The 25,430-nt window shown below is 53.6% G+C and overlaps 1 protein-coding gene across 3 annotated transcripts in view; it reads left to right on the top strand.

Annotated features, from left to right (window-relative positions):
• TAB1 (TGF-beta activated kinase 1 (MAP3K7) binding protein 1) overlaps positions 1 to 22,501 on the top strand; it is a 34,003-nt gene extending 11,502 nt beyond the window's left edge. For 2 of the 3 annotated variants that reach the window (XM_077914468.1, XM_077914467.1), the window contains 11 exons: positions 1,863 to 2,031; positions 4,147 to 4,283; positions 4,604 to 4,757; positions 10,944 to 11,030; positions 11,417 to 11,555; positions 12,474 to 12,587; positions 13,159 to 13,270; positions 15,447 to 15,591; positions 17,367 to 17,589; positions 18,780 to 18,936; positions 20,735 to 22,501. In XM_077914468.1, coding sequence (XP_077770594.1) covers positions 1,999 to 2,031; positions 4,147 to 4,283; positions 4,604 to 4,757; positions 10,944 to 11,030; positions 11,417 to 11,555; positions 12,474 to 12,587; positions 13,159 to 13,270; positions 15,447 to 15,591; positions 17,367 to 17,589; positions 18,780 to 18,936; positions 20,735 to 20,942 — 1,509 coding nt within the window. In that variant the 5' untranslated portion in view covers positions 1,863 to 1,998 and the 3' untranslated portion in view covers positions 20,943 to 22,501. The remainder of the gene's footprint in view (positions 1 to 1,862; positions 2,032 to 4,146; positions 4,284 to 4,603; positions 4,758 to 10,943; positions 11,031 to 11,416; positions 11,556 to 12,473; positions 12,588 to 13,158; positions 13,271 to 15,446; positions 15,592 to 17,366; positions 17,590 to 18,779; positions 18,937 to 20,734) is intronic. The other variant, XM_077914466.1, reaches the window with a different exon arrangement.
• Positions 22,502 to 25,430: the final 2,929 nt, after the last annotated feature.

The raw sequence follows: 25,430 nt of genomic DNA, 5'->3' as shown, positions 1-25,430 counted from the left end.
TTTGTTGTATGTAGCTTGACCTAAATGCCTGGTGTCCTCAGAAGCTGAGCAGAATTTCAGCTCTTGTTGCTGTTTCTTTTCTACGGCTAGATTTCGGTGACATCTTCTTCAAAGGCTACTAGTAGACATGAGTGTTTTTTTGTTGTTGTTTTTTAAGATTTTAGTTATTTATTCATGAGAGACAGGAGAAAGAGAGGCAGAGATACAGGCATAGGGAGAAGCAGGCATGATGTGGTACTCGATCATGGGAGCCTGATGTGGAACTTGATCCCGGGTCTCCAGGATCATGCCCTGGGCCAAAGGCAGGTGCTAAACCGCTAAGCCACCCAGGGATCCCCAGACATGAGTGGTTTTTCAGCGATTGTGGTGACATAATGTGAATAAATCCTTTAAAGACATAAGTAAATTTAAAGATATGCCATGTTGATGGATTGCAAGTTTTGGAATGGTGAAGATGTCACATCTCATTGATCTGTAAACAATTCCAGTCAAAATCCCAGCAAGATTTTTTTTTTTTGCAAGATTTTCTTGTAGATATAGACAAGCTGATTTTGAAATTTATATAGAAGGCAAAGGATCTAGGATCGCTGAAATAATTTTCAGAAAGAATGCAGCTAGAGGCAACCCACTACACGATTGTAAAATATAGATTATAAGTAAAATATAGATTTGATAATAGAGTTTAAAAACAGATTTATAAAGCTGTGGTAATCAAGAGCATGGACTTGGCAGAAGGATAGACACATGGATCTATGGAACAGAGTAGAGTCCAGAGATAGACTCACATAAATCCAGCTACTTAATTTTTTTAAAGAGGTGAAGAGATAATTTAATGGAGAAAAGACAGTCTTTTCAACAAATGGTGTTGGAACAATTTGATATCCCTTTGTGAAACAAAACTCAAAAAGTTAGACCTAAACTTCTGCCTTATAACAGAGATTAACCCCAAATGGATCACAGGTCTAAATGTAAAACTGTGAAACTCTGAGAAGAAAAACCTAGAAGGTCTCTGTGGCTGGTGCCAGGCAGACAATTAATAGACAGAACACTGAAAGCATATACCGTGAGAGAAAAAGCTGATAAAATGGATTTCAGCAAGATTAGAAACTCTTGCCCTGCAAAAGATACTAATAAGCAAACGAAATGACAAGCTACAAGGACACCTGAGTGGCTTAGTCAGTTAAGCGTCTGACTCTTGGTTTCAGCTTAGGTCACGATCTCATGGGTTGTGGGATCCAGCCACATTGGGCTCCCCACTCAATAGGGAGTCTGCTTGAAAGATTCTCTCCCTCTGCACCTCCCGTCACTCGTTCTCTCTAAGTAAATAAATATATCTTAAAAAAAAAAAAAAGAAATTACAAGGTACAGACTGGGCAAAATATTTGCAAATCACATGTCCAACAAAGGACTTTATCCAAAAAACATAAAGAACTCTCAGAACTCAACAAGTGAGAAAACAAACAACCCAACTGAGAAATGGACATAGGAAAAAAAAAAAAGTAGGTATAAGACTTAAAACACACTTAACCAAAGATGTGGGGATAGCAAATAAGCACAAGAAAAGATGCTTGACACCGTTATTAGCCATGAGAGAAATGCTGATCAAAGCCACAACAAGACAGCTCTACACACTTCTTGAAGTGTCTCCATTTAAAAAAGAAGACCATGAGGTGGTGAGGATGTAGAGCCTCTGGAACTCTTGTGCATTATTGTTGGGAATGGAAATAGTGCAGCACTTTGGGAAAGTTTGGCAGTGTCTTAGAAAACTAAATAACAATCTCATCCCTACTCTAGAGATGTGAAAAGTTATGTTCACACAAAAACCTGCCCATGACTTTATACTGGCTCTCTTTTATTTCCAGAAACTGGAAACAGCCCAGATGCCCTTCAGTGGATGAGAGGATGGGCCTCTGCATCCATCCCATGGAAAACTCTGCGTAAAGGGACAGATTTGCTGCCCGTGGCACCTTGGCAGGGGGGTGGTATTATCTCTGAGGCATGGTGCTGAGTGAGAGGAGCCCTTCCCAAAAGGTTGTGCCCTTGAAGACCTGGAGCATACGTAGTGATGGGTGCCAAGGGCTGGGGAAGGGAACGGGGGTCAATGCTCAATGGGACAGAGTTTCTGTTTTACAAGATGGGGAAAGAGCTATGGGGAGGATAGTGGTGCTGGCTACACAACACTGAATATTTAATACCACTGAACTGTATGCTTAAAACAGTTAAGATGGTGAATTGTGTTATGTGTGTTTCATCACAATAAAAAGAAAAAAGTGGTGTACTGCCTAATTTCACTTAAGATATTGTTTTTTAAAAATAAATTTAATTATTTATTTGAGAGAGAGAGAACATGAGCAAGTGGAGTGGGAGAAGGAGAAGCAGACTCCCCATTGAGTAGGAAGCCAGACTTGGGGCTCAATCCCAGGAGTTTGGGATCATGACCTGAGCCGAAGGCAGACACTTAACCAACTGAGCCACCCAGATGCCCCTATTTAAGACATTCTTGAAAAGACAACATGATGATTTGAGTACAAGTTGGCTTGCCAGAGATTAGGGGAGGGTGTGGCTACAAAAGGGTGACACAAGGGTCTGTTTTGAGATGATGGGGCTGTTCCAGATTTTGGGGCGGCAATCACACAAAATGCCTCTTAAAATTCATAGACTGGCATGCCAAAAAAAGTCCATTTTACTATATGTTAATTTAAAAATAAAAATAAACTCCCACACCCTGCAGAAGTTGCTGCAGGGTGCAAAGCACAGAACTAACGTGCTAGAATAAATGCAGCATGAAAGCAATTAAAAAAAAAGTCATAAAGTCAGTCACTGTCAGTATGTAAATAAACAGAACATGAAAGAAGCTTTGCCACAAAAGCTATCTGATTGCAAAAGCCTGCTAACGTGGTTTTCACAGGCTTTTTTGAAGACGGTTACTGCTACCTTGCAAGCAATGGCACACAGTATCCATGCCTGTTAATATGTCAGTACAGCGTCCCATCCAAACTAGCCTTCTTGCAGTTGACCTTTGAGTCTCCCAGTTGTTTCGGTTTGCTGTAGTTCAATCTGGTGATCCTGGAAATGCTCCTGTGAACTGGGCATGGTGCTCAGGTAGGGGCTGGGTGTGGGGAGGCTTTCAGTGAGAAGCTATAGATTGTACCTGGGCCTTGTGTCTGGGCCTCAAAAAATGCACATGCTCAGAGTGTACTCCAAGGAGATATAGGCAGTTCTGAATCTGTGTTTGGGCTGGGCCTGGACAGCCGTGTGTGCGCATGTGTAAGGTTCTAAGCTCCATGGTGATGATACTGAACAGTCTGGTTTGAGATCCATGAGGTAGAATGGCAGTCAGAATCAGGCAGGCAGGAATGAGGGAGCCAGCTATAGTGGGAGTGCATGAGAAGGCTGTCAGCCAAGCCCCGGTTGGGGTGGCATGGTCTTCCTAAAGAAAGACTTCCTGGAGGTGGTGACTGTGAGCCAGAGTCCCAAAGGGCATGGAGAATTGCCAGACAGGATAAGGAGTTTTTTTTTATGCGGAGGGAGAGAGTGGGGTGCTGTGGTCTTGGTGGAGAAGCAGGTAGGAGAGGACACCAGAGCAGAGCAGAGGCCCCAGAGGCATGGAGCATGAATGAGGCTAGCTTGCAAAGGCAGTTTCTCCAGGTGCCATTGGGCCATTGGATCAGTCACCTGGGAGGAGCTGCCTGCATTGCTGCTAACCTGGGCCCCACCAGGATCAGTGGTTCTGGGGCCTGGGCCTGGAGATCGCCAGTTATAACTAGTACCTGAGGGATTGGAGTCAGAGCCACAGCAGGAAGAGGTGGGGAGCCCCCAAAGAGCTTTCTACCAAGAGTTTGCCTCATCTGTGTGTCTCACTCCTGTTTTGTAACATAGCTCACGCTTGGAAACCACTGCTGAGCCTTGAATTTGGGAGCTCTGCGCTTCTCTAGATTTCCTGGAGGAAAACATTGTGAACTACCCATAAAAAATACGCAGACCCTTCTGTAGGTGCTCATTCATACAAGCATAGTTTTCCAGAAGGAGGTGGAACCCGCTGCACGGGCTCTGGGGCTGCTACATTTTGTTGGGGAAGGAGGAGTTGAGGTGGGGTCTGTCCTGGGGAAGATGGTGAACTTCTTGGTTTCCTGGTGTCCTCCTCAGGAGCAGCAGCCGAGCTGGACAGATGACCTCCCTCTCTGCCACCTCTCTGGGGTTGGGTCAGCTTCCAACCGCTGCTACTCTGCTGACGGCAAGGGCACTGAGAGCCACCCCCCAGAGGACAGCTGGCTCAAGTTCAGGTGAGCATGCTGGCGCAGTTTGTGGGCAAGACCAAGTAATGGTTTTGCACTTGTCTCTAATGGGGCTCGTCCGAGGGAGGTGGCATCCCCTGCTGTCCTTTGCATACCTGGACCTCAGTCTAACTGAGGGCCTGCTACAGTGGGGGCGGGGAATGTCCCAGAAGGCCACATCCAAGTGGAATGATGGTCAAAGTGGGAGGATCCAGGTGGACACCTGAAGCCACCGCTGCTGTATCTGGTCTCCCCCAATTGGTGTCACTCTTCTGTGAGCCCCTGGTCTCAAGCCACCCTCCTTCTCCCCCTCCGTCTCTCTCTGTCAGGAGTGAGAACAACTGCTTCCTGTATGGAGTCTTTAATGGCTATGATGGCAACCGAGTGACCAGCTTCGTGGCCCAGCGGCTGTCTGCGGAGCTCCTGCTGGGCCAGCTCAGTGCCGAGCATGCTGAGGCAGATGTGCGGCGTGTGCTGCTGCAGGTAGCAGGGCTCGGGCTGGTTGACCGGGACCCCCGTGAGTCGGGTGCCCCAGGAGCTCAGCCCTATGACTGTAAAGTGCACGGTTAGCCAGGGTTGGTTTGAAAATGCTGCGGGCTCCTTCTTCTGCAGAGGAACCCGCCCTGGGAGCCTCTCCCAGTGGCAGGGTGTAAAGACAGTCTTGGCCATGGGGCCTGGAGTTTAAAGGGGCAAGTGCCCCTGCCTGTGAGGCAGGTTAGGAGCCATTTGCTGCCCTGTAACTTAAGGAGCAAGGATTTTTATTTTATTTTATTTTATTTTATTTTATTTTATTTTATTTTATTTATTTTTTTAATTTATTTTTTAATTTATTATTTTATTTTATTTTATTTTATTTTATTTTATTTTATTTTATTTTAATGTAAAGATTTTATTTTATTTTCTTAAAGTAATCTCCAAATCCAGTATGGGGCATGGGGCTCAAACTTAGAACCCCTAGATCAGGAGCCACATGCCCTTCTGACTGAACCAGTCAGCCGCTCCAAGGCACAAGGGTTGTTTTTTTTTTTAAGATTTTATTTATTTATTCATGGGAGTCACAGAGAGAGAGGCAGAGACACAGGCAGCGGGAGAAGCAGGCTCCCTGTGGGGAGCCCAATGGGGGACTCAATCCCAGGACCCCAGGATCACAACCTGAGCCAAAGGCAGGCACTCAACCACTGAGCCAGCCAAGTGCCCTTGGAGCAAGGATTTTAAAAGTCCGTTGTGGCATTCGACAGTGCTAGAGGCTTGTGGTCAAAGTGAAAGTTCTGTTGATGCTGTGTTGGAGAGCCCAGTGCTGTGTGATATGGGCAGTGAAATGAGATTGTGGATCTGAGGATCTGAGTCATTGGTGTCAGGAGGCATTGTTGGGGGTGGATTGTACTTAGAAAGACTGCCACCCCCACAGAGGTGTTCTAGGCGGGTGTAGCAGACAGTAAGCCAGTAAAAGTACCACACTTGTAATAGTGAAGTGGGTGGTGCCCATTGATGGAGGAAGCAGCCCTATGAGTTCAGCCTGCCAGCAGCTAAGAGGTTTGTCCCCTCACAGAACCAAAGAATGGCCCTTGGTTTGGGAGCATAATTTGCAATTCAAAACAATGCCTTTTGTAAGGGCTGCTGGAGCTGAATGCCCCCGCAGGATGCCCAGGCCCTTGTGGCCCTAACTTCCCCAAGACCTCCCCCAAGACTGGAAGGGATAGGGGACTCTAGGGAACCATTAGGCCAGGGAGTAAGGAGTATGGAAGTGGTGACCAAGAAAGGCTGGAACTGTGGAGCTGAGGATTGATTGCCAGCGCTGGTTGGAGCTGGTGGAATAGAGGGCTGTGGTTGAGAGCCCCAAGTGGGTGGTGACTGGGATTCAGGCCAGGAAATCCACCCTGAGGTTAAAGCCGCCTCTGGTGCGGTACTGCTGCTCCTGTGTGCTCAAATGCGGGTAACCCTCATCTCCTTGGTGCCCATCAAATTGGAACACCCCAGATGGATCAGCCTTGAATGTGAAAATCCTCCCACTGCCATTGGCCTGACCTCACCGCTAGCCTGTGAGCAACTGCCCATGAGTCAGTAAAAATATGGACAAGAGCCTTGTCTTGGGCAGCAGTGCACTGCCCAGCCGTTGGTATTGCTGCAAGCTCACAAGCTGAGCTGACCCCACCTTGCCACGTTTGGTGGGGGCACTGCCATCCATGAAGGGTACAGACTCCCTTTTCCTTGTCAGCTCCTATCAGCGGCTGTCCCAGCTTGCTGGAGGCTCGGGCAGTGGGGCTTTGTCACCAGATCTCTGGGGCTCGTGCGCAGGGGGCTGAGGAGCTTGGAAAGCTATATCCTGCTGCAGTTTAGAAAGACCTGCTCTGGTGGACTTGGCTGTTCTTGAAGGTACCCTGTCCACTAGAGCAAATTGGGCTTCGTGGCTGTGTTGAGCCACCATTGGGAGCCATCCCTTATCTATGATATGATTAGGAATGTGAGTATGGCAGCTCCACTATGTGAGGGCCTTTGTTTCTCACAGAGCCCATTAAGGAGCCAGAATATGATGTTCTAAGGGGCTTTGAAGTGGGTGGCTGGGGAGTGCAGCCCTCTGGCCTGAAAGCCCTCAGGCAGCCAGGAGGATCTCCAGGACCCTCAGTGGCTGGTGCCTCTACCTGGGAGAAGGAGCCAAGGGGAACAAAGGAGAGGGCTTGATGAGTTGACTTTTGTGCCAGCTAGCTGTAAAGCTCACTGTTGAGCTTCTCCCCAACAAAATGTGGAGGCGTTGCGTGTGACTGCAGAGAATGGTAGATAAGTGTGGTACGTGTTACCTCAAAAGTGTGAAGGGACCTAAGGAGTGGCAGGATTGCTGTAGCATGGTGGGAGGCCCAGTAGTTCACAGTTGGTGTTTAACCTCAACCGGAATTTCCCGGCCTTTAGAGGATCAATTAAGGCTCAGAAATTAAACACTTGTGGCAGGCCCTAGAATTTTATGTAGGGCAATAGCCCAACCTCTGTGTTGCAGGTGGATCACATCCAATGGAAGTTGAGCGCCTTCTATATCCTGCCTGTTACACCCTGTAATTTAAAGGTGCCGCTTGCTGATGTTTGGAGGGGTTCCCAGGAGGCGTTAACAAGAGCCATAAAATGTCTCTTTTATGCGTCCCAATGGGTAATTAGAGGAGTATTTGGGTGATTGTCCCTTGGAGGAGGAACAGGCTCCAGGGGACTGCCGGGGCAGGGGCCTGGGCAGCTGCTCCTCTCAGAGGTCAGAGTACAGGAACCAGATTCTGCTGCCAGGGCTGGGGCATGCCAGGAGGTGATGACATCCACAGCACCTGAGCAGAGGCCTCTAACTTGTGTCCTGGCTGTCATTAGGGGTCCCTGATCTCTGGAGCTGCCCATACAGAAGGCCTGTGGGTTACCTCGAGAGAGAGAGAGAGAGAGAGAGGGAGGGAGGTTGCAGGCCACCCCTCAGTTGGGTTCCTGGCTGTTGGGGGTGGTGAGGCCCCCTTTAGTGGCAAGCGAGATTTGGACTTTAGGAAAAAAAAGAATTCTCTTTTTCATGTCTAGCTGCAGCATTGATACCATCTAATGCCCGTTTTACTGTATCCGACTTACCTGTAAATTGTAATGACATGGCATTATATTGTGGCGGGGCACAGCCTCTAAGGACTCCTAAGATTCTGGCCCCAAGGGAGCTTCCTCTGGTTTGGACGTGGTCAGGGAGTGCAGAAGTGTAATAACACTGAGCAAAATGACCTACCCACTGAACCATCTCAGTTTCTACCTAAGACAAGATGTGCTTCATCTAGGGTCATCCACCTATTCAGTGGGCCTGCACTGTAATTTTGATGAAGCGATGGGCCTAGCGCCTAGCCGTAAAAATCTGAGTCAGGCGAGGCAGAGCATCTTCCTCCTTAGCTCCGGCTCTGGAGGCTTTTGGGGAGCTCTTCTTCAGAACCCACCGCCTTTTTTATTTTGTCTGACTCCTGCCTTTATGGCTTGACACATTTGGGAGCCCCCTTGCTGTGGTGACAAGTCCGGGGATCCGCTAGGGTGTCTTTAATAAAATGGGTCCTCAGCACCTTGGATGTTTCATTTTGTTTTTTAACAAATTAATTAACTTTAGAGTCTTTGGCCAGGCCAGCCAACTAACACATCTCAGCCACTGCGAACAACAGTTCAGAACCAGTTCAAAGTCCCGTAAGAGTCAGCACCCTTCTCCCCACTTTGGACAAATTTTTCTAGAAAACCTTGCATTGCCAGCATGGTATAGTCACTTGTTTCCATTTCTGGTTCACGCTGGTCATCGTCGGGCATTTTGGTACGATGGATAGTAGGGAGTGGAGGTTTTCTCTTTCCTGACTCATGCCGCTGCCTCCTGCCCTAGGATGTCCGAGGAATCGGATCCACCTCCACCAGCGCAGCGTTGACCAGTGTATTTGGGAAAGCTCCCCAGTCCTGACAAGGTGGCAGCAGCAGGTTGGCATGTTACACCACTGCACTCCTAAGGCCTGAGCCATTTCAGTAGGGCTCTTACAAGAGTCCCCTCCTCTGGGCACCCAGGAGGAGCTGGTACCATGTGCTCAAGGACTCTGCTTTTAGTGAGGATTCATAGTGCTGTACCACACCAGGGCTGGGACTCCCAGGATCCCATGGGGTTGGAGACAATTTGCAAGAGTAGGGAGCGCAGCAGCAAAGGAGGTGCCGGCCCAGGCTGCGTTGACACCTCTGGTGGCATTGCCTCTGTCCGAGCTCAGCACCCACCCCGACCACCAGCACAGTAGCCCCAGCAGCCAGCTTCCCTTCCCGGCACCAAACTAGGGGAGCTCTCCTTGGCTCCCAGGGCCTTACAGCCTGTGCCCCTGGTGGGAAAGAGGTAGAGCCCTATGTTCTTGTTAGCGCCCTGTGGTTCAACCTTCACGTACGATGATAACCAGTCACTTCTAGACAGGACACCCAGTGGGGTCTCATTTGGAGACTGATGGGAAACACATCCACCTCAGAATGGGGCCTGCTGGTTGGTCTCTGCTGGGGAGTGTGACCTTTTACAGCACTAACAATTTAGGGTGGGCACTTGTGGCAACACCCAGCAGCAGTGCCAGGCAACACCACAGACTGGCAGCAAGCAGCCGTTCCTTCCCGGAGAACCTGATCAGTCTGGGAGAGGAAGGTAGCAAGCTCTTCACAGCAACAAGGCACCATATAGGAGGACAAACTGCTCCCACAATCCCATCCTTGTCACCAGTTATGCTGATATAGGTATATTGAATTAGGATTACATATATGCCGACCTGATATTATGGGGTTGGCAGGAAGCTCCCTCAGCATCCAGCCTCCACCCACCCCTCACCCCCCGCCCCCCGCCCCGGGGATGTGAGACCCACAGGACTGTTCTGATTGAAGGTACAGTCTCAGGACACCCCCACAGGAAGCAGTGTCACGGATTTTTTATTCCCAGATCCCAGAAGCAAGAGGACGCCATGGAGCTGGGGGGTGGGGAAGGACACATCTCCACCCCAAGTCAAGAGCCAATCGGAGGAGATAAAGAGCAGGGTAGCAAGCACCTATTACTTACAAGGTGGTTGGGGTGGAGGTCGCTACTTTTCATAGCCTTAACTCCAAGTGGTTATCTTAGAAGGTGCCCCACAAACTGCGAAGCCAGAATTTGCAGTGGGTCTGCTGAGCTCAGGCCCTTACCTGTGTCCAGACTCTGGTTATGAGCAGGGTAGTCCCACTGTCGGTCATCTTGGCAGCAGCTCAAAGACAAAGTTGTTTTTCTCATCACACAGGGACTCCCCACGTCCCCAGACTCCAGGCCCAGGCATCCGGCTTGCAGTCCTTCCCCACAACTGGCATGGTGGGCTCTGGAGGAGATCCTCCTGGGGAGAGGGCAACAGGGGTGTGGTGGGAGGGGGCCAACCTCTGGTAGAAGCAGGGTAATTTCGGATGATCCCTTGTCTCCTCACTTAGGGTTTGCTGGTACTCGCTGGCCAGTTCTGCTTTCTGCTTGCTGTTGTCCTGGAGGTTTTCCTGGCATCTCTTTTTGGAAGCACGTCCAGAGGCACTTAGTTTTAGATGAGAAGGATGGAGTCCTAATCCTCAAAAACAGTGTTCCTGGCTGTTTTCCAGCCTCAGCACCTGGGCCAGAAGGCCTCCGTGGCCTCAGAGCCCTGCGCCATTGATGCTCGGCTGGTCCCCCTCCCTCCCACAGCCCCTAAAAGGCAGCAGGGTGACTGGCATCAGGGGACTGGCAGGATGTAGTGACAATACAAGGTGTCACTGCCCTAGGCTCATGCTGAGCTGGGTGCTGGGTACGCAGGGTAGATTATCTCAGTGCCCTCCGCCCAGAGCATTGCTTATCTCCTTCATGGATAAGTTGGAGACTGCCGGGCAGGCAAGTGGCGGAGCTGGGATTCACCGCAGGCAGCCTGATTCCAAGCCTTGCTCGGAACCTCTCTGTGGGCTCCTGCCCCACTGGTGTCTGCAGTGTTTCCTGGAAGGCTCCAGCCCCATGGGGCAGATGTCTCAGTCCAGCATTGCTCTATAGGAGCCACAGTCCTTGCAGTGCCTGTCATGTGATGACCTGCAATTCCTACAGAATTTGTCACTATTAATAGACATTTCAGTATCCGGTGACAGTGGTATTTTGAACCAGCCTTTCCCCTGACACACACCCTTCCCTGTCCTGTATGCCTCCAGGCCTTCGATGTGGTGGAGAGGAGCTTCCTGGAGTCCATTGATGACGCATTGGCCGAGAAGGCAAGCCTCCAGTCTCAGCTGCCAGAGGTAATCTCCCTAGCCATTGACATGACTGGGCCAGAGCAGCAGGAGTTAGGGGGACAGTGTGTTTGCAGGGGCCTCTCCTGGGGACCTTCCCTGCCCACTGTGGGCAGCTCCACTCAGGCTCAGTGTTGGGTGGGCAGATCAGTCCTCCACCTGGACCTGTCCATAGCCTCATCACCCACCCGCCCACATCAGCCACCAGCAATTCCAGAACCGACAGGACAAGTAAGGTCATGTCTGTCTCTCCTGCAAGAGGCCTGCCCTGGAGCTGCAGTGCGGCTCCATCCTGGCCAGGCCCTCGGATCCTTGCCCTTTAAGGGAGGGGACAGCTAGCGGGAGATGGTCTCCAAGGACTCAGCCCACTCTGACCCCCTGATGATGGCCTGTAGGGTGTCCCTCAGCACCAGCTGCCTCCTCAGTATCAGAAGATCCTCGAAAGACTCAAGGCTCTGGAGAGGGAGATTTCGGGAGGAGCCATGGCTGTCGTGGCGGTCCTTCTCAGCAACAAGCTCTACGTCGCCAATGTCGGTGAGCCAGCTACCTGTCCCCGTGCGGGGAGTGCTGGGCGAGAGAAGGTCTGTGCGTTCTTTGGGCATTCTGCTTCTCAAATGCGTTAGCCCTCTAGCCCCTGTCTTCTGAGGCCATAGGGTACGTTTCCCTGTTTCTGCACAGGAATGCTCTGCTCCTGGCATGGGGAATTGGGAGGTACCAGCTAGGAGGCAGGCTTTACTTCCCACTCTCTGCCCCATCTGGCTATGAGCAACTTGCATCCCCTCTCTAGGTCACCTCCATGGCTTCCTCTTCTGGAAGTAGTTTCTGAACTGTGGAAGACCCACTCAGCATCCCACGAAGGGCGGCAAGATGGGCTGGCTGAGGGACCATAGGGATCTTTGGATTTGTGGGCAGAGAAGAGGCCGTCTGGGAACCCAAGAAGGCTGTACCCACTGGGTACAGATTACTGCAGGAGTGGTGTAGAGACCCCACTGATAATGTCCTCCTTAAGATTTCATTATGGACAGAATTCAGAAATGTAAAAAGATAAGGGGAACAGCAGGGAGTGACTGCCTGTGTGCCCAGCCCCCAGCCCCAACAATCACCTCCTTGAGACCAGTCTCATTTCCTCTGTGGCCCTCTGTCCCCACAAACCCCAGACATCATGTCCTTTTATCATTTTGTAAATATTTCAGTATGTCTCCCTGGAGAAGAGGTCTCTTGCTAAAATCATAATTATCCTAGGATGACACTGGAAAAGTTTAACCTAATTCCTTAGTATCATTAGCACGCCCTGACTGGTGACTCACCCCAGTGGTCTAAGCCTATTATCTTTGCTCGTTTTCAAGGATTTCCACGCGTGAGATGCCTGCCTCTTCTCTCTCTCTCTCTGCTCAACATGCCCTGTTCCTCCTTGTACCCAGAGCTTGCTCAGCTGCTCAAATTCTCCTGCAGGTACAAATCGTGCCCTGTTATGCAAATCCACGGTGGACGGCCTGCAGGTGACACAGCTGAACGTGGACCACACCACGGAGAATGAGGACGAGCTCTTCCGCCTCTCTCAGCTGGGTACGTCTGAGTGGGGCCGACCCCCACAGCTCACTCTGTTCTCTTCTGGTAGCCGTGAAGGGAGAGGCATGAAGTGCTCGGGCTGTGACCTTGGGCTTGGGACCAGCCTTCCTGGGGTTGGATCCCAGCTCTGCCCCTTACTAGCAGGTGATGTTCAGAATTTCAGAAGGTTTTTGTGCCTCAGTTTCCCCATCTGTGTAACAAGGATTGTAGCAGCGCTTACCTTGTGAGGATTAAGAGTCCATGTGTCTAAAGTGTTTCCAAGAGTACCGAGTATGCACTAGGTCCCGTGATTGGTGGAGACTAGGAGGCCAGCAAGATCCCGGTTGCAGCCACCACGGCCTAGCCTCCCTGCCCAGGGCCTCTGGGTGTGGTGGGCGTTCTGATGGGCCTGGCCACAGGGCACCGGGGAGCTTTGGGTGAGCCACTCCAGAGGGCACCCTGCTGTGACTTCATCCTCTGTTCCCTGGGTCCTCATTGCCTTACTTTGGGGACTGTGTCTGTATGCCCTTCCTTTTGTTCTTCATGATGAAAAGGACCTGGGATTGTCCTGTTGTTCTCCCTCTGGCAGGTTTGGATGCAGGAAAGATCAAGCAGGTGGGAATCATCTGTGGGCAGGAGAGCACCAGGCGCATAGGGGATTACAAGGTCAAGTATGGCTACACAGACATCGACCTACTGAGGTAGGTGGCCAGCCCAGCTGCCGCGTGCGTAAGGCCAGAGGGCCTGGACAGAAGCAGATTTGGGGCTCTCGGGACAAAAGGTGCAATTGAGGTAGTTGAGAGCCCAAGAAGACTTTTCTTCCTCCTAGAGAGGTTGGTGTGTGGTCCTAGATCCAACAGGCCAGGAAGTGGGGTTCCATAGAGCTGGGCTGGCAAGGGGTCAGGTTGGGGATCTGAGTCAGAGCCAGGGACAGCAACCAGTGCCTGGGGCCCAATGGGAGTGTCCAGGGTTGGCATGAGCCACCTGGTATGAATGGGGACGGACGACAGGCCTCCTGGTCAGTGCTGTGCATGCCCGGCTCAGGGCAGAGGTCCAAGATGAAGTAGATGCTGCCCTCCGTGGACCCTTCCCTTTTGGCTGCCACCCAGCACTGGCAGCAGCAGATGGGCAGTGGTGGTGATCGTGGGCCGTCATTGTAACGAGCCAGTGCCCAGCTCTTTACACACCATCTTACTCAACCCTCACTCAGACCCCGTGAGGGAGGTCCTGTTGTTGCCCGGAAGGTATGTTCACATGAAGAAACAGATGTGGCGACATCAGGGAGCCTGCCTGGTCACAGGGCTAGCGGGGGCTGAGGCAGGACTTGAACCTGGATGCAGGTTCATCCTGAATCCAGAGCAACATCCCAACATTGACTGGGAAGATAGACATGTGTCTGTGGTGTGTGTATGTATGTGTGTGGGTTGGTGTGTGTTTGTGTGTGGTATGCAGGGGTGTGGTTTGGGGGTGTATGCAGTGTGTAGATGTGTGTCGGGGGGTATGTGTGTAGGAGTGTGGTATGTGTGGGAGTGTGGTGTGTTTGTGTGTGGTATGTGTGTGGTATGCAGGGGTGTGGTTTGGGGGTATAGGTGGTGTGTATATGTGTGTGTGTGTGGTATGTGTGTGGGAGTATGGTATGTGTGGGGTTGTGTGTGGGGGGTGTAGTTGGGGGTTGTGGTTTGGTTTCTGGGGTGTGGGGGGGGAGGGTATGGTGTCAGGGTGTGTGGTTGAGGGGCTGTGGCGTGGGAAGGAAGGGAGGGTGTGTGGGGTTGTGGTTTGGGTCTCTGGGGTGTGTGTGTGTTGGGGGAGGTGTGTGTGGCCTGTCACAGCATTTAATGTCACAACCAGAGCCGTGAGGGACTCATACCAAAGACGCCAGCGTCAGAGCCAGACTCGTCATAGCCTAGAAAGCATGAGTTACAACTTGTTCTCCCGAGATTTAAACAATTGAGTTTGGAAATTTTCGTCTCTAATTTGTGGGGTTCTGTTTGCTTAATTGGAAAGTACGTTTGTGGCTTAAAACAATTCAAGTAGCACCAAGGATGTACGGTGAAAAGTAAGTTTCCCTCCCACCTGAGCCCGGACTCCCTCCCAGACGCTGCTGGTCCTGCTCGCTTGTGTCCTGCCCCAGAGCCCCTGTGCACGTGGATGTGGGGGTGTGTTTCTAAGACACCCGCAGGCGCTGGCGTACTGTCTCCCAGCACCTCCCTTGTTTCCTGATGGGTGCTGCCCTCCCCTGCTGTGCAACACTGGGTGGGTTGGCAGCGGCACTCTCCATAACAGCTGCCCAGGTCCCAGAGCTGGGCTGTGGCCACGCTCCCCAGCCCCCTACTCATGGGCTGCCCGGATGTTCCAAGCTTTGCTCTGCCATGTGCCATTGCCAGGAACATCTTAGACTCGCCTCCGTGTGTGTGCACACGTACTGGAGCTCTGTGACATCTTCTCGCTCTGCTGGCGCCTCAGTAAAGGGTCCCTGTGCACCCGGGGTGCGCGTGGAGTCTGAGTTGGCGTGGATACTTGTTTTGGAGGAGCGCGGGAGAAGTGGGCTTTTAAAAGTGATCCCTACTCACCCTCTTGCTGTCCCGACTGTCACCGCATAGGCTCTGTGGACAGGAGCTGAGGACTGGGGCCAGGATGGGGCACCCGATGTCCACTGCCCTGACCCCAGCTGCCCCCTGGCTCTCCTGGGCCTCAGCTTTACGTTAGGCCCACCCTCAGAAGACAGTTCTGTTTTTCTTGTTTTCTCTTTCCTCTATTTCTTTTCCTCTTATTAGATGTGCATTTAACTTTACATCCTGGGCAGATTCTTGCCCTTAGCAGAAGAAATGTCCCCTGGCGCCCTCCCAACCATGGCTCTCCCTCACTTTCTGCCTATAGCGCCGCCAAGTCGAAGCCGATTATCGCAGAGCCCGAAATCCATGGTGCACAGCCCCTGGACGGGGTGACTGGCTTCCTGGTGCTGATGTCGGAGGGGCTCTACAAGGCTCTGGAGGCAGCCCACGGGCCTGGCCAGGCCAACCAGGTGAGCTGGGCCCTGGCACAGCACAGCCAGCCAGCCCTCCTCGGCTCCACGGTCCTCAGGGACCCAGAGCCCTGGTTCTCAAAGGCCATCTCCAGACAACTTCTCAGTCTTCAAAGCTGGGAGAAGAAAAAACCCAGTGCTCTAAGAACACCCATCCCCCCCCAAAGCTGTGCTTGTTCGGGGCTTGAAGCAGGGTCAGTCTTGGGGGCCTGAGCAAAGCCTGAGGGGAAGAGGGGGAGAAGGAAGTGAATTTGCATGGGCACATGGTTCTGGAATATCCGAGAAGGGCCCTGGGCTGAGAAAGAACACCCAGAGCCTATAGCCTGAGCCTCAGGCTCCCTCCGCCACCTTCCCCTCCCTCCCCTTCCCTCCTAGCTGCCCTCACTTAAACAGCTTGCTCCTTGTCTCTGATGCCAGGTGATAACGTCTACCTTTTTGGGATTGTGGTGAGGGCTAGGTGTGATAAGCTTAGGTCCCCAGCCAGTGGGAGCCGCTTATTTTTCCTATTCTTGGAGCACACATGTCAGACTAATTGTCACTAACGTGTGGCTTCGAGACAGTCACCTCCAGGATGAATTTTTTTTTAAGATTTCATTTATTTATTCATGAGAGACACAGAGAGAGAGGCAGAGACACAGGCAGAGGGAGAAGCAGGCTCCATGCAGGGAGCCCGATGTGGGACTTGATTCCGGGACTCCAGGATCACGCCCTGGGCAGAAGGAGGTGCCAAAAATTCACATTGTGTTTCTCCTTCCATTTATGCTTCCTATAGGACAGCAACCTTTTCTGCTTTCTTCTTTTTAATTAAAAATGATGAGGAAAGTGTCTCATGTGCCTGTCTCCTGATAACCCGTGTCTCAGCATTTTTCACATATTTTATCTTATCGTTCCTGTCAGTAGCCTTGTGACACAGGTGGCGGGGGCTCACTGTCACTATGAGTGAGGGAACTTGGCACTCTCAGAGTTGAGAGGTCTCGCCTGAGGTGACATCTGGTCAGTAACAGAGCTGAGCCCACCCCAGGTGGGGCTTGGGTCATTTCCTGTGACCTGCCCCGGCCCTCCTACCTCCAAGAGACTCTGGCCAGCCATCACGTTTGTGTTTGTTTGTGAACTTATTCTTGGTGTGATTTCTTTTCTTTTCTTTTCTTTTTTCTTTTCTTTTCTTTTCTTTTCTTTTCTTTTCTTTTCTTTTCTTTTCTTTTCTTTCTTTTCTTTTCTTTTCTTTTCTTTTTTCTTTTTTCTTTTCTTTCTTTTCTTTTCTTTTTTTGTCTTTTCTTTTGTCTTTTCTTTCTTTTCTTTCTTTTCTTTCTCTTTGCCATAGAATTATCCAGTGGCTTTTCCTTGGTCCTAGAATGAACTAGATAGTGGACTTCTCTGAGGGCCTGTCTTCATTCTGTTTTCCCAATTTCTAACAAAAAGTTTGCTCCAGGAAACAATTCATACTGGGTGTTTTTATGGTCTCTAGAGTGCCCTCCCCATCCATTGTGCAATTTAATCCTAATAACCCAGTGAGGTGGGTATTATCCTCCATTTTACTGGTATGCAAGCCAACAATTGGAGAGATCACAAGGTCACACCTTTTCTACTGAGAAAGTTCCAGAAGAATTATCCTGAATACCTTGAAAAGCTCGGATTTCAGGCTTGGCTGATGCAGACTTCCTTCACCTGCTTGGCAGGTGCCCCTTGAACATCCCACTTAGGCTCTGGAGTCATGGGCTGCAGCCCCGGGTGCCTCCTCCCTGGCCTTCATCGGGTTTTGCTCCCCATCCCTGCAGGAGATTGCTGCCATGATCGACACTGAGTTCGCCAAGCAGACTTCCCTGGATGCGGTGGCCCAGGCCGTGGTGGACCGGGTAAAGCGTATCCACAGTGACACCTTTGCCAGTGGCGGCGAACGTGCCAAGTTCTGCCCGAGGCACGAGGACATGACCCTGCTGGTGAGGAACTTTGGCTACCCTCTGGGAGAGATGAGTCAGCCCACACCATCCCCAGCACCAGGTATGTGTGTGATGTGGACGGGAGGCCACCTAAGGCAGCTGGCCAGGGCTGGGCTTGGGGGGCCTGCTGCCTGGAGCAGAGCTGGAGCCAGAGGTCTGGCTTGCAACCGTTCTAATCTGGTCTCTCTGACTTTAAAGTTCTCTGAGCTGAGTTTGTTTTTTCTTTTTGTTTTTTGTTTTTTCCTTTTGCCTGTGGGATGAGGATTATCACACCTTCCCGGCCTACCTCCTAAAGACCTGAGTTACTCCCTCTGCCTGCGTCTTTGCCTCTTTCTCTGTGTCTCTCATGAATAAGTAAAATCTTAAAAAAAAAACAAAAACAAAACCTGAGTGCATGAACAAACGCTTTGCCAAGCCACAAGGCCACATAAGAGGGATGAAGGCGGCCGCTGCCGGGGTGCCTACTGTGCGCCTGGTACTTTACCCAAGAGTTCCTTCAGGCTGCCTTAACACCCTAGAGGCAGGTGGCACCCCCTTTTACTGAGGAACTGACGCTTTAGAAGGAAGAGAGGGAGGCAAGGTTAGGCATGTGGACAGAGGGTCCCCCGAAGCCTGGCTCTGTCCCCGGACTGTGTCGGGGGGAGGCTGAGACGCTATATTTTCTGCTTTTGTAATTCTGTAATCAGGTTGCTTGGGAAGAGAGGTGCTGGTTCTTTTTCTGTTTCTCTCCCTGGGCTGCTCAGTGTCAAGCCCATCAATTCCTAGGGGCTGCGTTTCTTTTTCTTTTCTCAACCAAGCAAGGCTCAGCGCTCAAGCAGCGCAGAAGGATTTGTTCTCCCACAGACACCAGGGTTACTGCAGTTTCTCTAACTTGTTGTTATTGCAACCATATTTTTGTTGGGCCAACCTCAACTTACCCCTGGGCTGAAAGCGCCATGGGAAGCCAGGCAGTAACCCCTTCCTCGAGGCAGCTCAGCGCGTCCTCTCCTGCTTTGAGCACCAGTAGTGCTTTGTTGCCAAGAGGAACCCCCTGCCTGCCTGGAAGAGTTTGCCATGAGACCGATGCCCCTTCACTGTCCCAAGGGACAGAGGGCCAAGCTGCAGCTCTGGGAGCCAGGCCTGGCCGCTTACCTTCTCGGCCCCTCAGACACTGTCCCCATCGGGCCCTGTGGCAGCCCTGTTCCCAGCACCACAGGGATCCCCCCTCAGCCACTCCCTGCAGCCCATACTCTCTTCCTCCCCACACTGCAGGAGGACGTGTGTACCCCGTATCCGTGCCGTACTCCAGCGCCCAGAGCACCAGCAAGACCAGCGTGACCCTCTCCCTCGTCATGCCCTCCCAGGGCCAGCTGGTCAATGGGGCCCACAGCGCTTCCACCCTGGACGAAGCCACTCCCACCCTCACCAAGTAAGCCCTCATCCCAGCCCCAGCCACCCTCAGGCCTGCCCCCAGGACAGCCCTCGGTACCTGGACAGGACAGGCCATGTCCCGGGGTCGAGTGGCGTTGGGTGAAGTGCCCTGGGGTCTTGGACCTCTCCAGACCCCCACCTCCATCCCCTGGGGGTCCTCCCCAGACACGGAAGCAGGAGGAGGCCGCCCCGCAGTTTCCAGCAGCTCACAGAACCTGGAGCTGGGAGGGATGGAGGTTCAGGGCAGAGTGGGCGAGGCGGCCGTTGCGGACAGCCTGCTGCGGGTATTTTCCTGCGGGTCCCACATACTAGTTTTCATTTCGTGGGAAGGTTCTCCTGTTCTTTTCTCTCTTCCCACCTCCTCCTCATCTCAGAGCGTGTGATGCAGGTTTGCCTCCCCGGTGGCAGCTGTGCTGGGGGGACATTGTTTGGCCTGTGCTGGCTTGTCAGAGCCAGTGCTCTGACTGAAATGTCCCATTTTAGCTTTAAAGTGAGTCGTCCGGTTTAAGGTGGGGGAGGGGTGGAGGCAGCGGGAGGCCTGGAGCCCAGGGGGGCCCCTTCCTCACCACAGACCTGCAGGTCCCGTGTCCCTCCTCCTCTTCCCTTCTGTGGAATGTCCACCCAGTCCCCGCCCTCACCACCCCAGGGGACGGGATCTGGTTTCCACATTCCAGCCCTGCACAGAATAATAGGGATGCCACACCCGGCCCACTCAGAGGATGTAGCCAATCGGAAGGGCCATCCAGGAGGGAGTGGTGCCAGCAGCTTCTGTCTCCCGGGGGCCTTCCCTTCTCCCTGCCCTCATGTCCCATCACAGCCATCATAGCTGTGGCTGCTGCTGCCACCACTGCTATGGGGCAGAAGGGCCTGCCCGGCAGCTGGGGTGCCCCATTTGCACAGGGGTGGCCTCCCTGCAGGGTCGCCCAGAGGAAGCCACCAAGCAGTGTCCACGGAGGCACAGTGTGATAGCTGTGGTCCCAGACCGGGCAGGAGAACCGGCCGTCCTTCCTCACCTCTGCTCCTTGGGCCCCTAAACCGTCCCTTCCCTTCGGCCTGCATCTGAGTGTTAGCTGGGCCCCACGGTGGGCGGGCTGGTGCTGGGTGCCCGGCAGCGCTAGGAGTCTGCTGGTCACACCCAGCTGTTCTGTGCTTGGTGACGGAGCCGGGGCCCAGGGAGCTCTGACAACGGGGCCCGTCCCCACCCAGGCAGTGAGAGGGGAACGAGGAGTGAGGAAGGTTTTTTGGGAGAAGAGCCCTTGCCTACGAGTGATCAGTGGGATTTGGCGAAGCTGGCGTGGACTGCCTCTACCTCAGCACTGCTCTGAGGGAGACGTTCTGTGTCCGATACAGTGGCCACTAGGACGCGTGCTTATCCAGCGCTTGAACCGAGTGATCCATTTCATTAAATTCTAGTTAACTTAAAGAGCCACATACAGCTAGAGTTGGAAAATACATTTGATTTTTCATCTGCCCTTAAGACCATCTGACCCAGGGGCGCCTGGGGGGCTCAGTTGGTTAAGCGTCTGCCTTCAGCTCATGACCCCGGGTCCTGGGTCCTGGGTCCTGGGATTGAGCCGGTCTCCCTGCTCAGCAGGGAGTCTGCTTCTCTCCCTGCCCCTCCCCCTGCTTGTGCTTTTTTTCTCTCTCTCAAATATATATATACAAAATCCTAAAATTAAAAAAGAACATCTGACCTGGCTCTCGTGGCCTGAGGGGCCAGCTGAGGCAGGGGGTAAGCTCTCTATCCCAAGGGTAGAAGCCATGGTGCCTGACTGACTCCTCTGTCATCCCCACAGCCAGAGCCCGACCCTGACCCTGCAGTCCACCAACACGCACACCCAGAGCAGCAGCTCCAGCTCGGACGGGGGCCTCTTCCGTTCCCGGCCTGTGCACTCGCTCCCGCCTGGTGAGGATGGCCGTGTCGAGCCTTACGTGGACTTTGCTGAATTTTACCGCCTCTGGAGTGTGGACCATGGCGAGCAGAGTGTGATGACAGCCCCGTAGCCCCGGCTGGGGGATGTGGCCCGAGGACAAGGGGGCCTGGCTCTGGGGCCCGGTGGGCCTTTCCTGCCATTTGCCTGTGCCGCAGGGACCAGGGAGGCCCAGCCCTCAGCCTGCACCACACACTCGCCCCACCAGACTCAGTGCTGCAGAGAACATTCTGTCAGAGAGCACCAGTGCAGACTGGACCTTGTCCCTGCCCAGGAGCTAGAGGCCACTCCCTCAGGCAGACTCCGCCAGGATCGTTGGTGTTTCTCAACAAACAGCATAGGGCAGAAGCTGTGCTGGCCTGCAAGCCTGCCGAGTGGGGCGGAGTGTCAGGAGTTACGTGCTCTGCATGCCAGGGGTCCAGGGGCTGCTGCTTCCTCAAGGCCACCACCTCCCCCGGAACAGTCTGCGGCCACTGCTTATACCCCTGCACCCGTGAGCAGTGGGTCCCCCCTTCTTTTTTTAGCAGCCCCGCTTGGCATTTGCACGTTTGCAGCCTGCATCCCATCCCTGGGCCTGCCCAGCTCATTTCCAGTGTTAAATGCTCAGGAAGACCAAGAGAAGCGTCGGGAGCCTGGGATGGCTACACAGGGACAGGTCAAGTGAAAAGGAACGAAAGGAGATTGGTCCAAGAGGAGCACTGATCTTGGAGTCCACCAGAGTGGCGGTGGGGATAGGCTGGGCGTGGCTGAGCTTCCCCCAGACACGGGGGTGCAGGAGAGGCGAGGATGTGCCCAGACGGAGCAGGGATAGTGGCCGCTGTTGTCAGGCCCCTCCAGGAACAAGGAGGCCCTGAGTCAGGGTGAGCCAGTCCTGCTTTGCTTTTCCCTTAACCGCCACTGAGGAAGGCCACAGGCTGGGGAGCCGCCTTACCCACCGCCAAGGAGTCCACCGGCTTTAAGGAACAAACCGGTCATAGTCGGGCCTGGGGGCTCATTTGAAAGAACGGTGGGAAAGAGGTTCTTGGATACTGGGTGGCGACCGAGGACTTCAGAGACCCACCCCACTTCCACAGACACTTAGGGACGGGATCAGACCAGCCCAGGCTGTGCGACCACTTCACACGTTCTCTGCCTTTGGTGAGCAGAGGCTGTGACCAGGGCTGCTGGCAGGGAGTGCCGGTCCTGCTGGCAGGAGGCAGGCAGGCCCAGGAGACTCCCAGCTCGCGGGGCTCCCAGGGTGTGGGGGAGCAGAAGTCAGGCCTTGCTGTCAGTCTCTGAGGCCGCCCTGGAGCTCCCTGCCCTCCCCAGCTGCAGGCTCCTGCCCGGTGACACCCCAGACACAGCTGCCAAGCAGGAGGCACATGCGGCCCCCAGGGAGCCTGAACTCTGGACGGTGAGAAGCCAGTACCGCGGCCCAGCAGGGCCCCTGTGGTGCATTTGGGGGCGGGAGGCTCTGACTCCCTCCACCTCGAAGCCGTCTCTGTTCCGCAGGTGAGCAGATTTCAAGTCCGTCACAAGGACTTGCGAACAAAGAGAATTCTCTTCCAAGAATGTCTCTGTGATGCTGTTTGGTCTCTAGAAATAGAATCACTTTTCTACCACAATAAAGAAAGCATAATAGGTGGTCTTACACATCGTGTGTTAAGGGTGCTGTTACTCCGGTCTCGCGTCCCTCGCAGCGGCCTGGGCGGCGGCTGCCTCCTCCTGTCCTCCTTCTCAGCAGCGGGCGGCCCCAGCCCCAAGATGCTGGGTCGTCCGGCGTCCCTCCCCGTCCCTGCACGTCTAGAGGGGGTGACCGTCCCCTCCTGCCGCAGGGCGGGCCCTCCAGGCCCTGAGGGCAGTGGCGGGCTGTGTGTAGCACTCTGTTTCCCTGACAGGGAAGGAGCCCGGTTCTTGGTGTGTGAGGAGTGGTGTGGCCGACAGAGCTTCAGGTCCCCAGGACGGCGCCCTCCCCCTGTCACCAGTTAGTGGATGTTCAGGAACTTCCTTTGCTTTATTTTGGTTTTGTTTGGGTGGAGGACTTTCTATAAATACCAGTCCACAAATACTAGCCTCTTCCTGCCTCATAGAACTTAACAACCCCTCTAACAAGGGCATGGGCTTAGGAGCAAAAGCAAAGCTCGATGTTTGGGTGATGGCGTCTGGGGCTCCCAGATACCCCTGCCCCTCTGCTGGGAGGAGGCTCTAGGCCGAGGGCTCTGCCTGCAGAGCGGCCTTTCAGGATCCATCCCCCCTCCTCGACTTCCCCACTGTCCCCCGGGAGCCCTGAGGAGCACTGTTGGCTCTAGAGCTTCTGGAGTCCCAGTGTCAGCCCAGTACACAGAGAGGGAGGTGGTGGGAGCGCCGTTTGTCAGGTGGGTGACAGGCGCAGACAAGTGGGCATGCTCCCCGTCACAGACAGCCCCGGCCAACCCCTAGCTCCTCCAGGCCTCCCCCAGCACCTGCTCTGCCCCAGGTTCAGGGGTGCGCAGGGCCTTGGCCAGCGGGCTGTGTGTTCCCTGCGTTCTGTCCTCAGTGTCTCTCAATCCGCTTGGGGGCCTGCCTCCTGGGGCTGAGAGGGCCACCGGGTTAGCTTCCTGGTTCCCTTTGCTGGATTCAGCTATGAAGCAGGTGGACTAGGTGACAAGTCTGTCTTAGGATCTCAGAAATGGCAAGAGTCAGGACAAGAGGAGAGCGGGTGGCCGGGCAAGACTGCGGAGCCGCAAGCCCGCCCTTCCGCACGGACTGGGCCAGGCCAGCAGGAGCCCCCCTGGCCTTGACCACCTCCCCACCGCCTCACTGGGGAGAGTGCTCAGCTTCCCTGGGGCTGGATTCGGTGGAACCAGAGAAGGTCCCCCCACCCCCCGCCACCTGGGATCTCTTGTCCCTTGAAGATCTCCTGTCCCCTCACAGGATGGGATTCAGTCACATGCGCGATTGAGGACCTGGCCTGGATCAAACCGGATAGGCAGGCCTTCGTGAGCTGCTGGTAGCCCCGGGCCCAAGGCAGCGGGGCGGGCCACGCGGGGAGCTCCAGGGACGCTCTTGGGCCGCCTTCGCGAGGATTTGTTCTCTTGTGTCCCCAGCGCTCGTCGGGTCCTCCAGTTCTCACACACTGGCTCTGCAGCTGAGCTGCATGATGCGCCTGTTGGCGAGGTGTCCCCACTCCCCACCACTGGTGGCATTGACAGTGAGACCTGTCAGGGGCCACTTAGGCCACCAGAACGTCCCAGGGAAAGGCACCTGATTGGGCTCTTTCCACGGCTGGCTCCTGAGCAAGGCCTGCCCTGGTCCGTCCCAGCCACATCCACCGCATCTGCCTGTTGAATCTGCTTCACAAAAACTATCTGTGTTGTCCCTCTCACCTGCTAAGATGTCCCCTCGGTAAGAAGGGGGACTTTGCTTATTCCACTGGGTACTGGCCCCAAGGTCAGTACAGGTAAAATGAATGAGTGATGAGCTGCGTGACCTTGGTCAAGTTACTTGACCACACTGAGCCTTTATTTCTTCATCTATAAAACGAGGAAACAACCAACTTCTCAGTAAGATTGCCCAACAGTCGCCATGGCTATCAGAGTAAGACCCGGCTGCCCTGCAGACGTGGAAAGGAACAAGAGCATGAGCTCAGATTTTCCTCCTCCTTCTGTGGTCCCCACCCCCCACACACTATAAAGTCCTGTATAGTGAAGGCTCCACCCGGGGCCCCCCGTGGAGCAGGTGTACTGGCAGCGTCCCCTAGGAACCCAGGGGAGTGGGTGTGTGCCTCTCGCCTCCTCCCACCCAAAGCCCAGAGGGAGGCTATCTGCTGGGCTCCTAACCATTTCCTCCAACAAGGGCATCTTTCATGATTTTTCCTTCTGGGCCCCCTATTTTGAAACCAAACAAGGACACAGATCGCTGCCAATCCAGACAGGCTCGGCATGAGCACACGCTTTGTTCCCACGCAGAGGTGATGTCAGCCCAGAGCAAAGACGGCCACTTGACATTTCCATGAGCCTGGGCGGCCTCCTCCAGGACAGACGCAGCGTCTGGCAGCCGGTGTTGAGGAATCTGGACACCAGTTCACAGGCTCCGCTCCTGCCTTCGAGACCCCCAGAGAGGTCAGAGGACCCCAGGCTATGTGGGTCATTGTCTAGTCCAGTGACTTCTTGCCTTTGTCCTCTCAGGTCACCCAATGGGCCAGGGCAGAGACAGGGTGGGCCTCAGAGCCCCAGACTGTCTCCACACCTTCCATGATCAAGCTCCTATGGTTGTTACCTCAGCAAAGCCATCCTGTGGTCCAGACGGCTGAGCTCAAGAACCTTCCACAGCTCCAGTCCTGCTTCCCAGCACCTGCTATGTTGGAGTCACTCGTGTGCTTGCTCCTTCCTCTCCCTCAGCCCTGAGATATGCCCCCCAAACTTCCTCCACCTTAGACTGCTCCAGGCATCTCAGTAGCCCCCCGGCTAGCCCCTGGGTTGTGTCTAAGAAGTTTCTGGTGAACAGGATGGATAGATGAAACCGGAAATCTTACCTTCTCGAAAACTACTCCTACCTAGGCACTCCTAGAGTTCTGGGGTTTCTAAGAAATTAGATGTCTCAA

This window comes from Canis aureus, chromosome 11 (assembly GCF_053574225.1).
Source record: "Canis aureus isolate CA01 chromosome 11, VMU_Caureus_v.1.0, whole genome shotgun sequence".
Lineage (NCBI taxonomy): Eukaryota > Metazoa > Chordata > Mammalia > Carnivora > Canidae > Canis > Canis aureus.
Note: the sequence above shows the minus strand (reverse complement) of the source record. Positions and strands in the feature narration are given on the sequence as shown.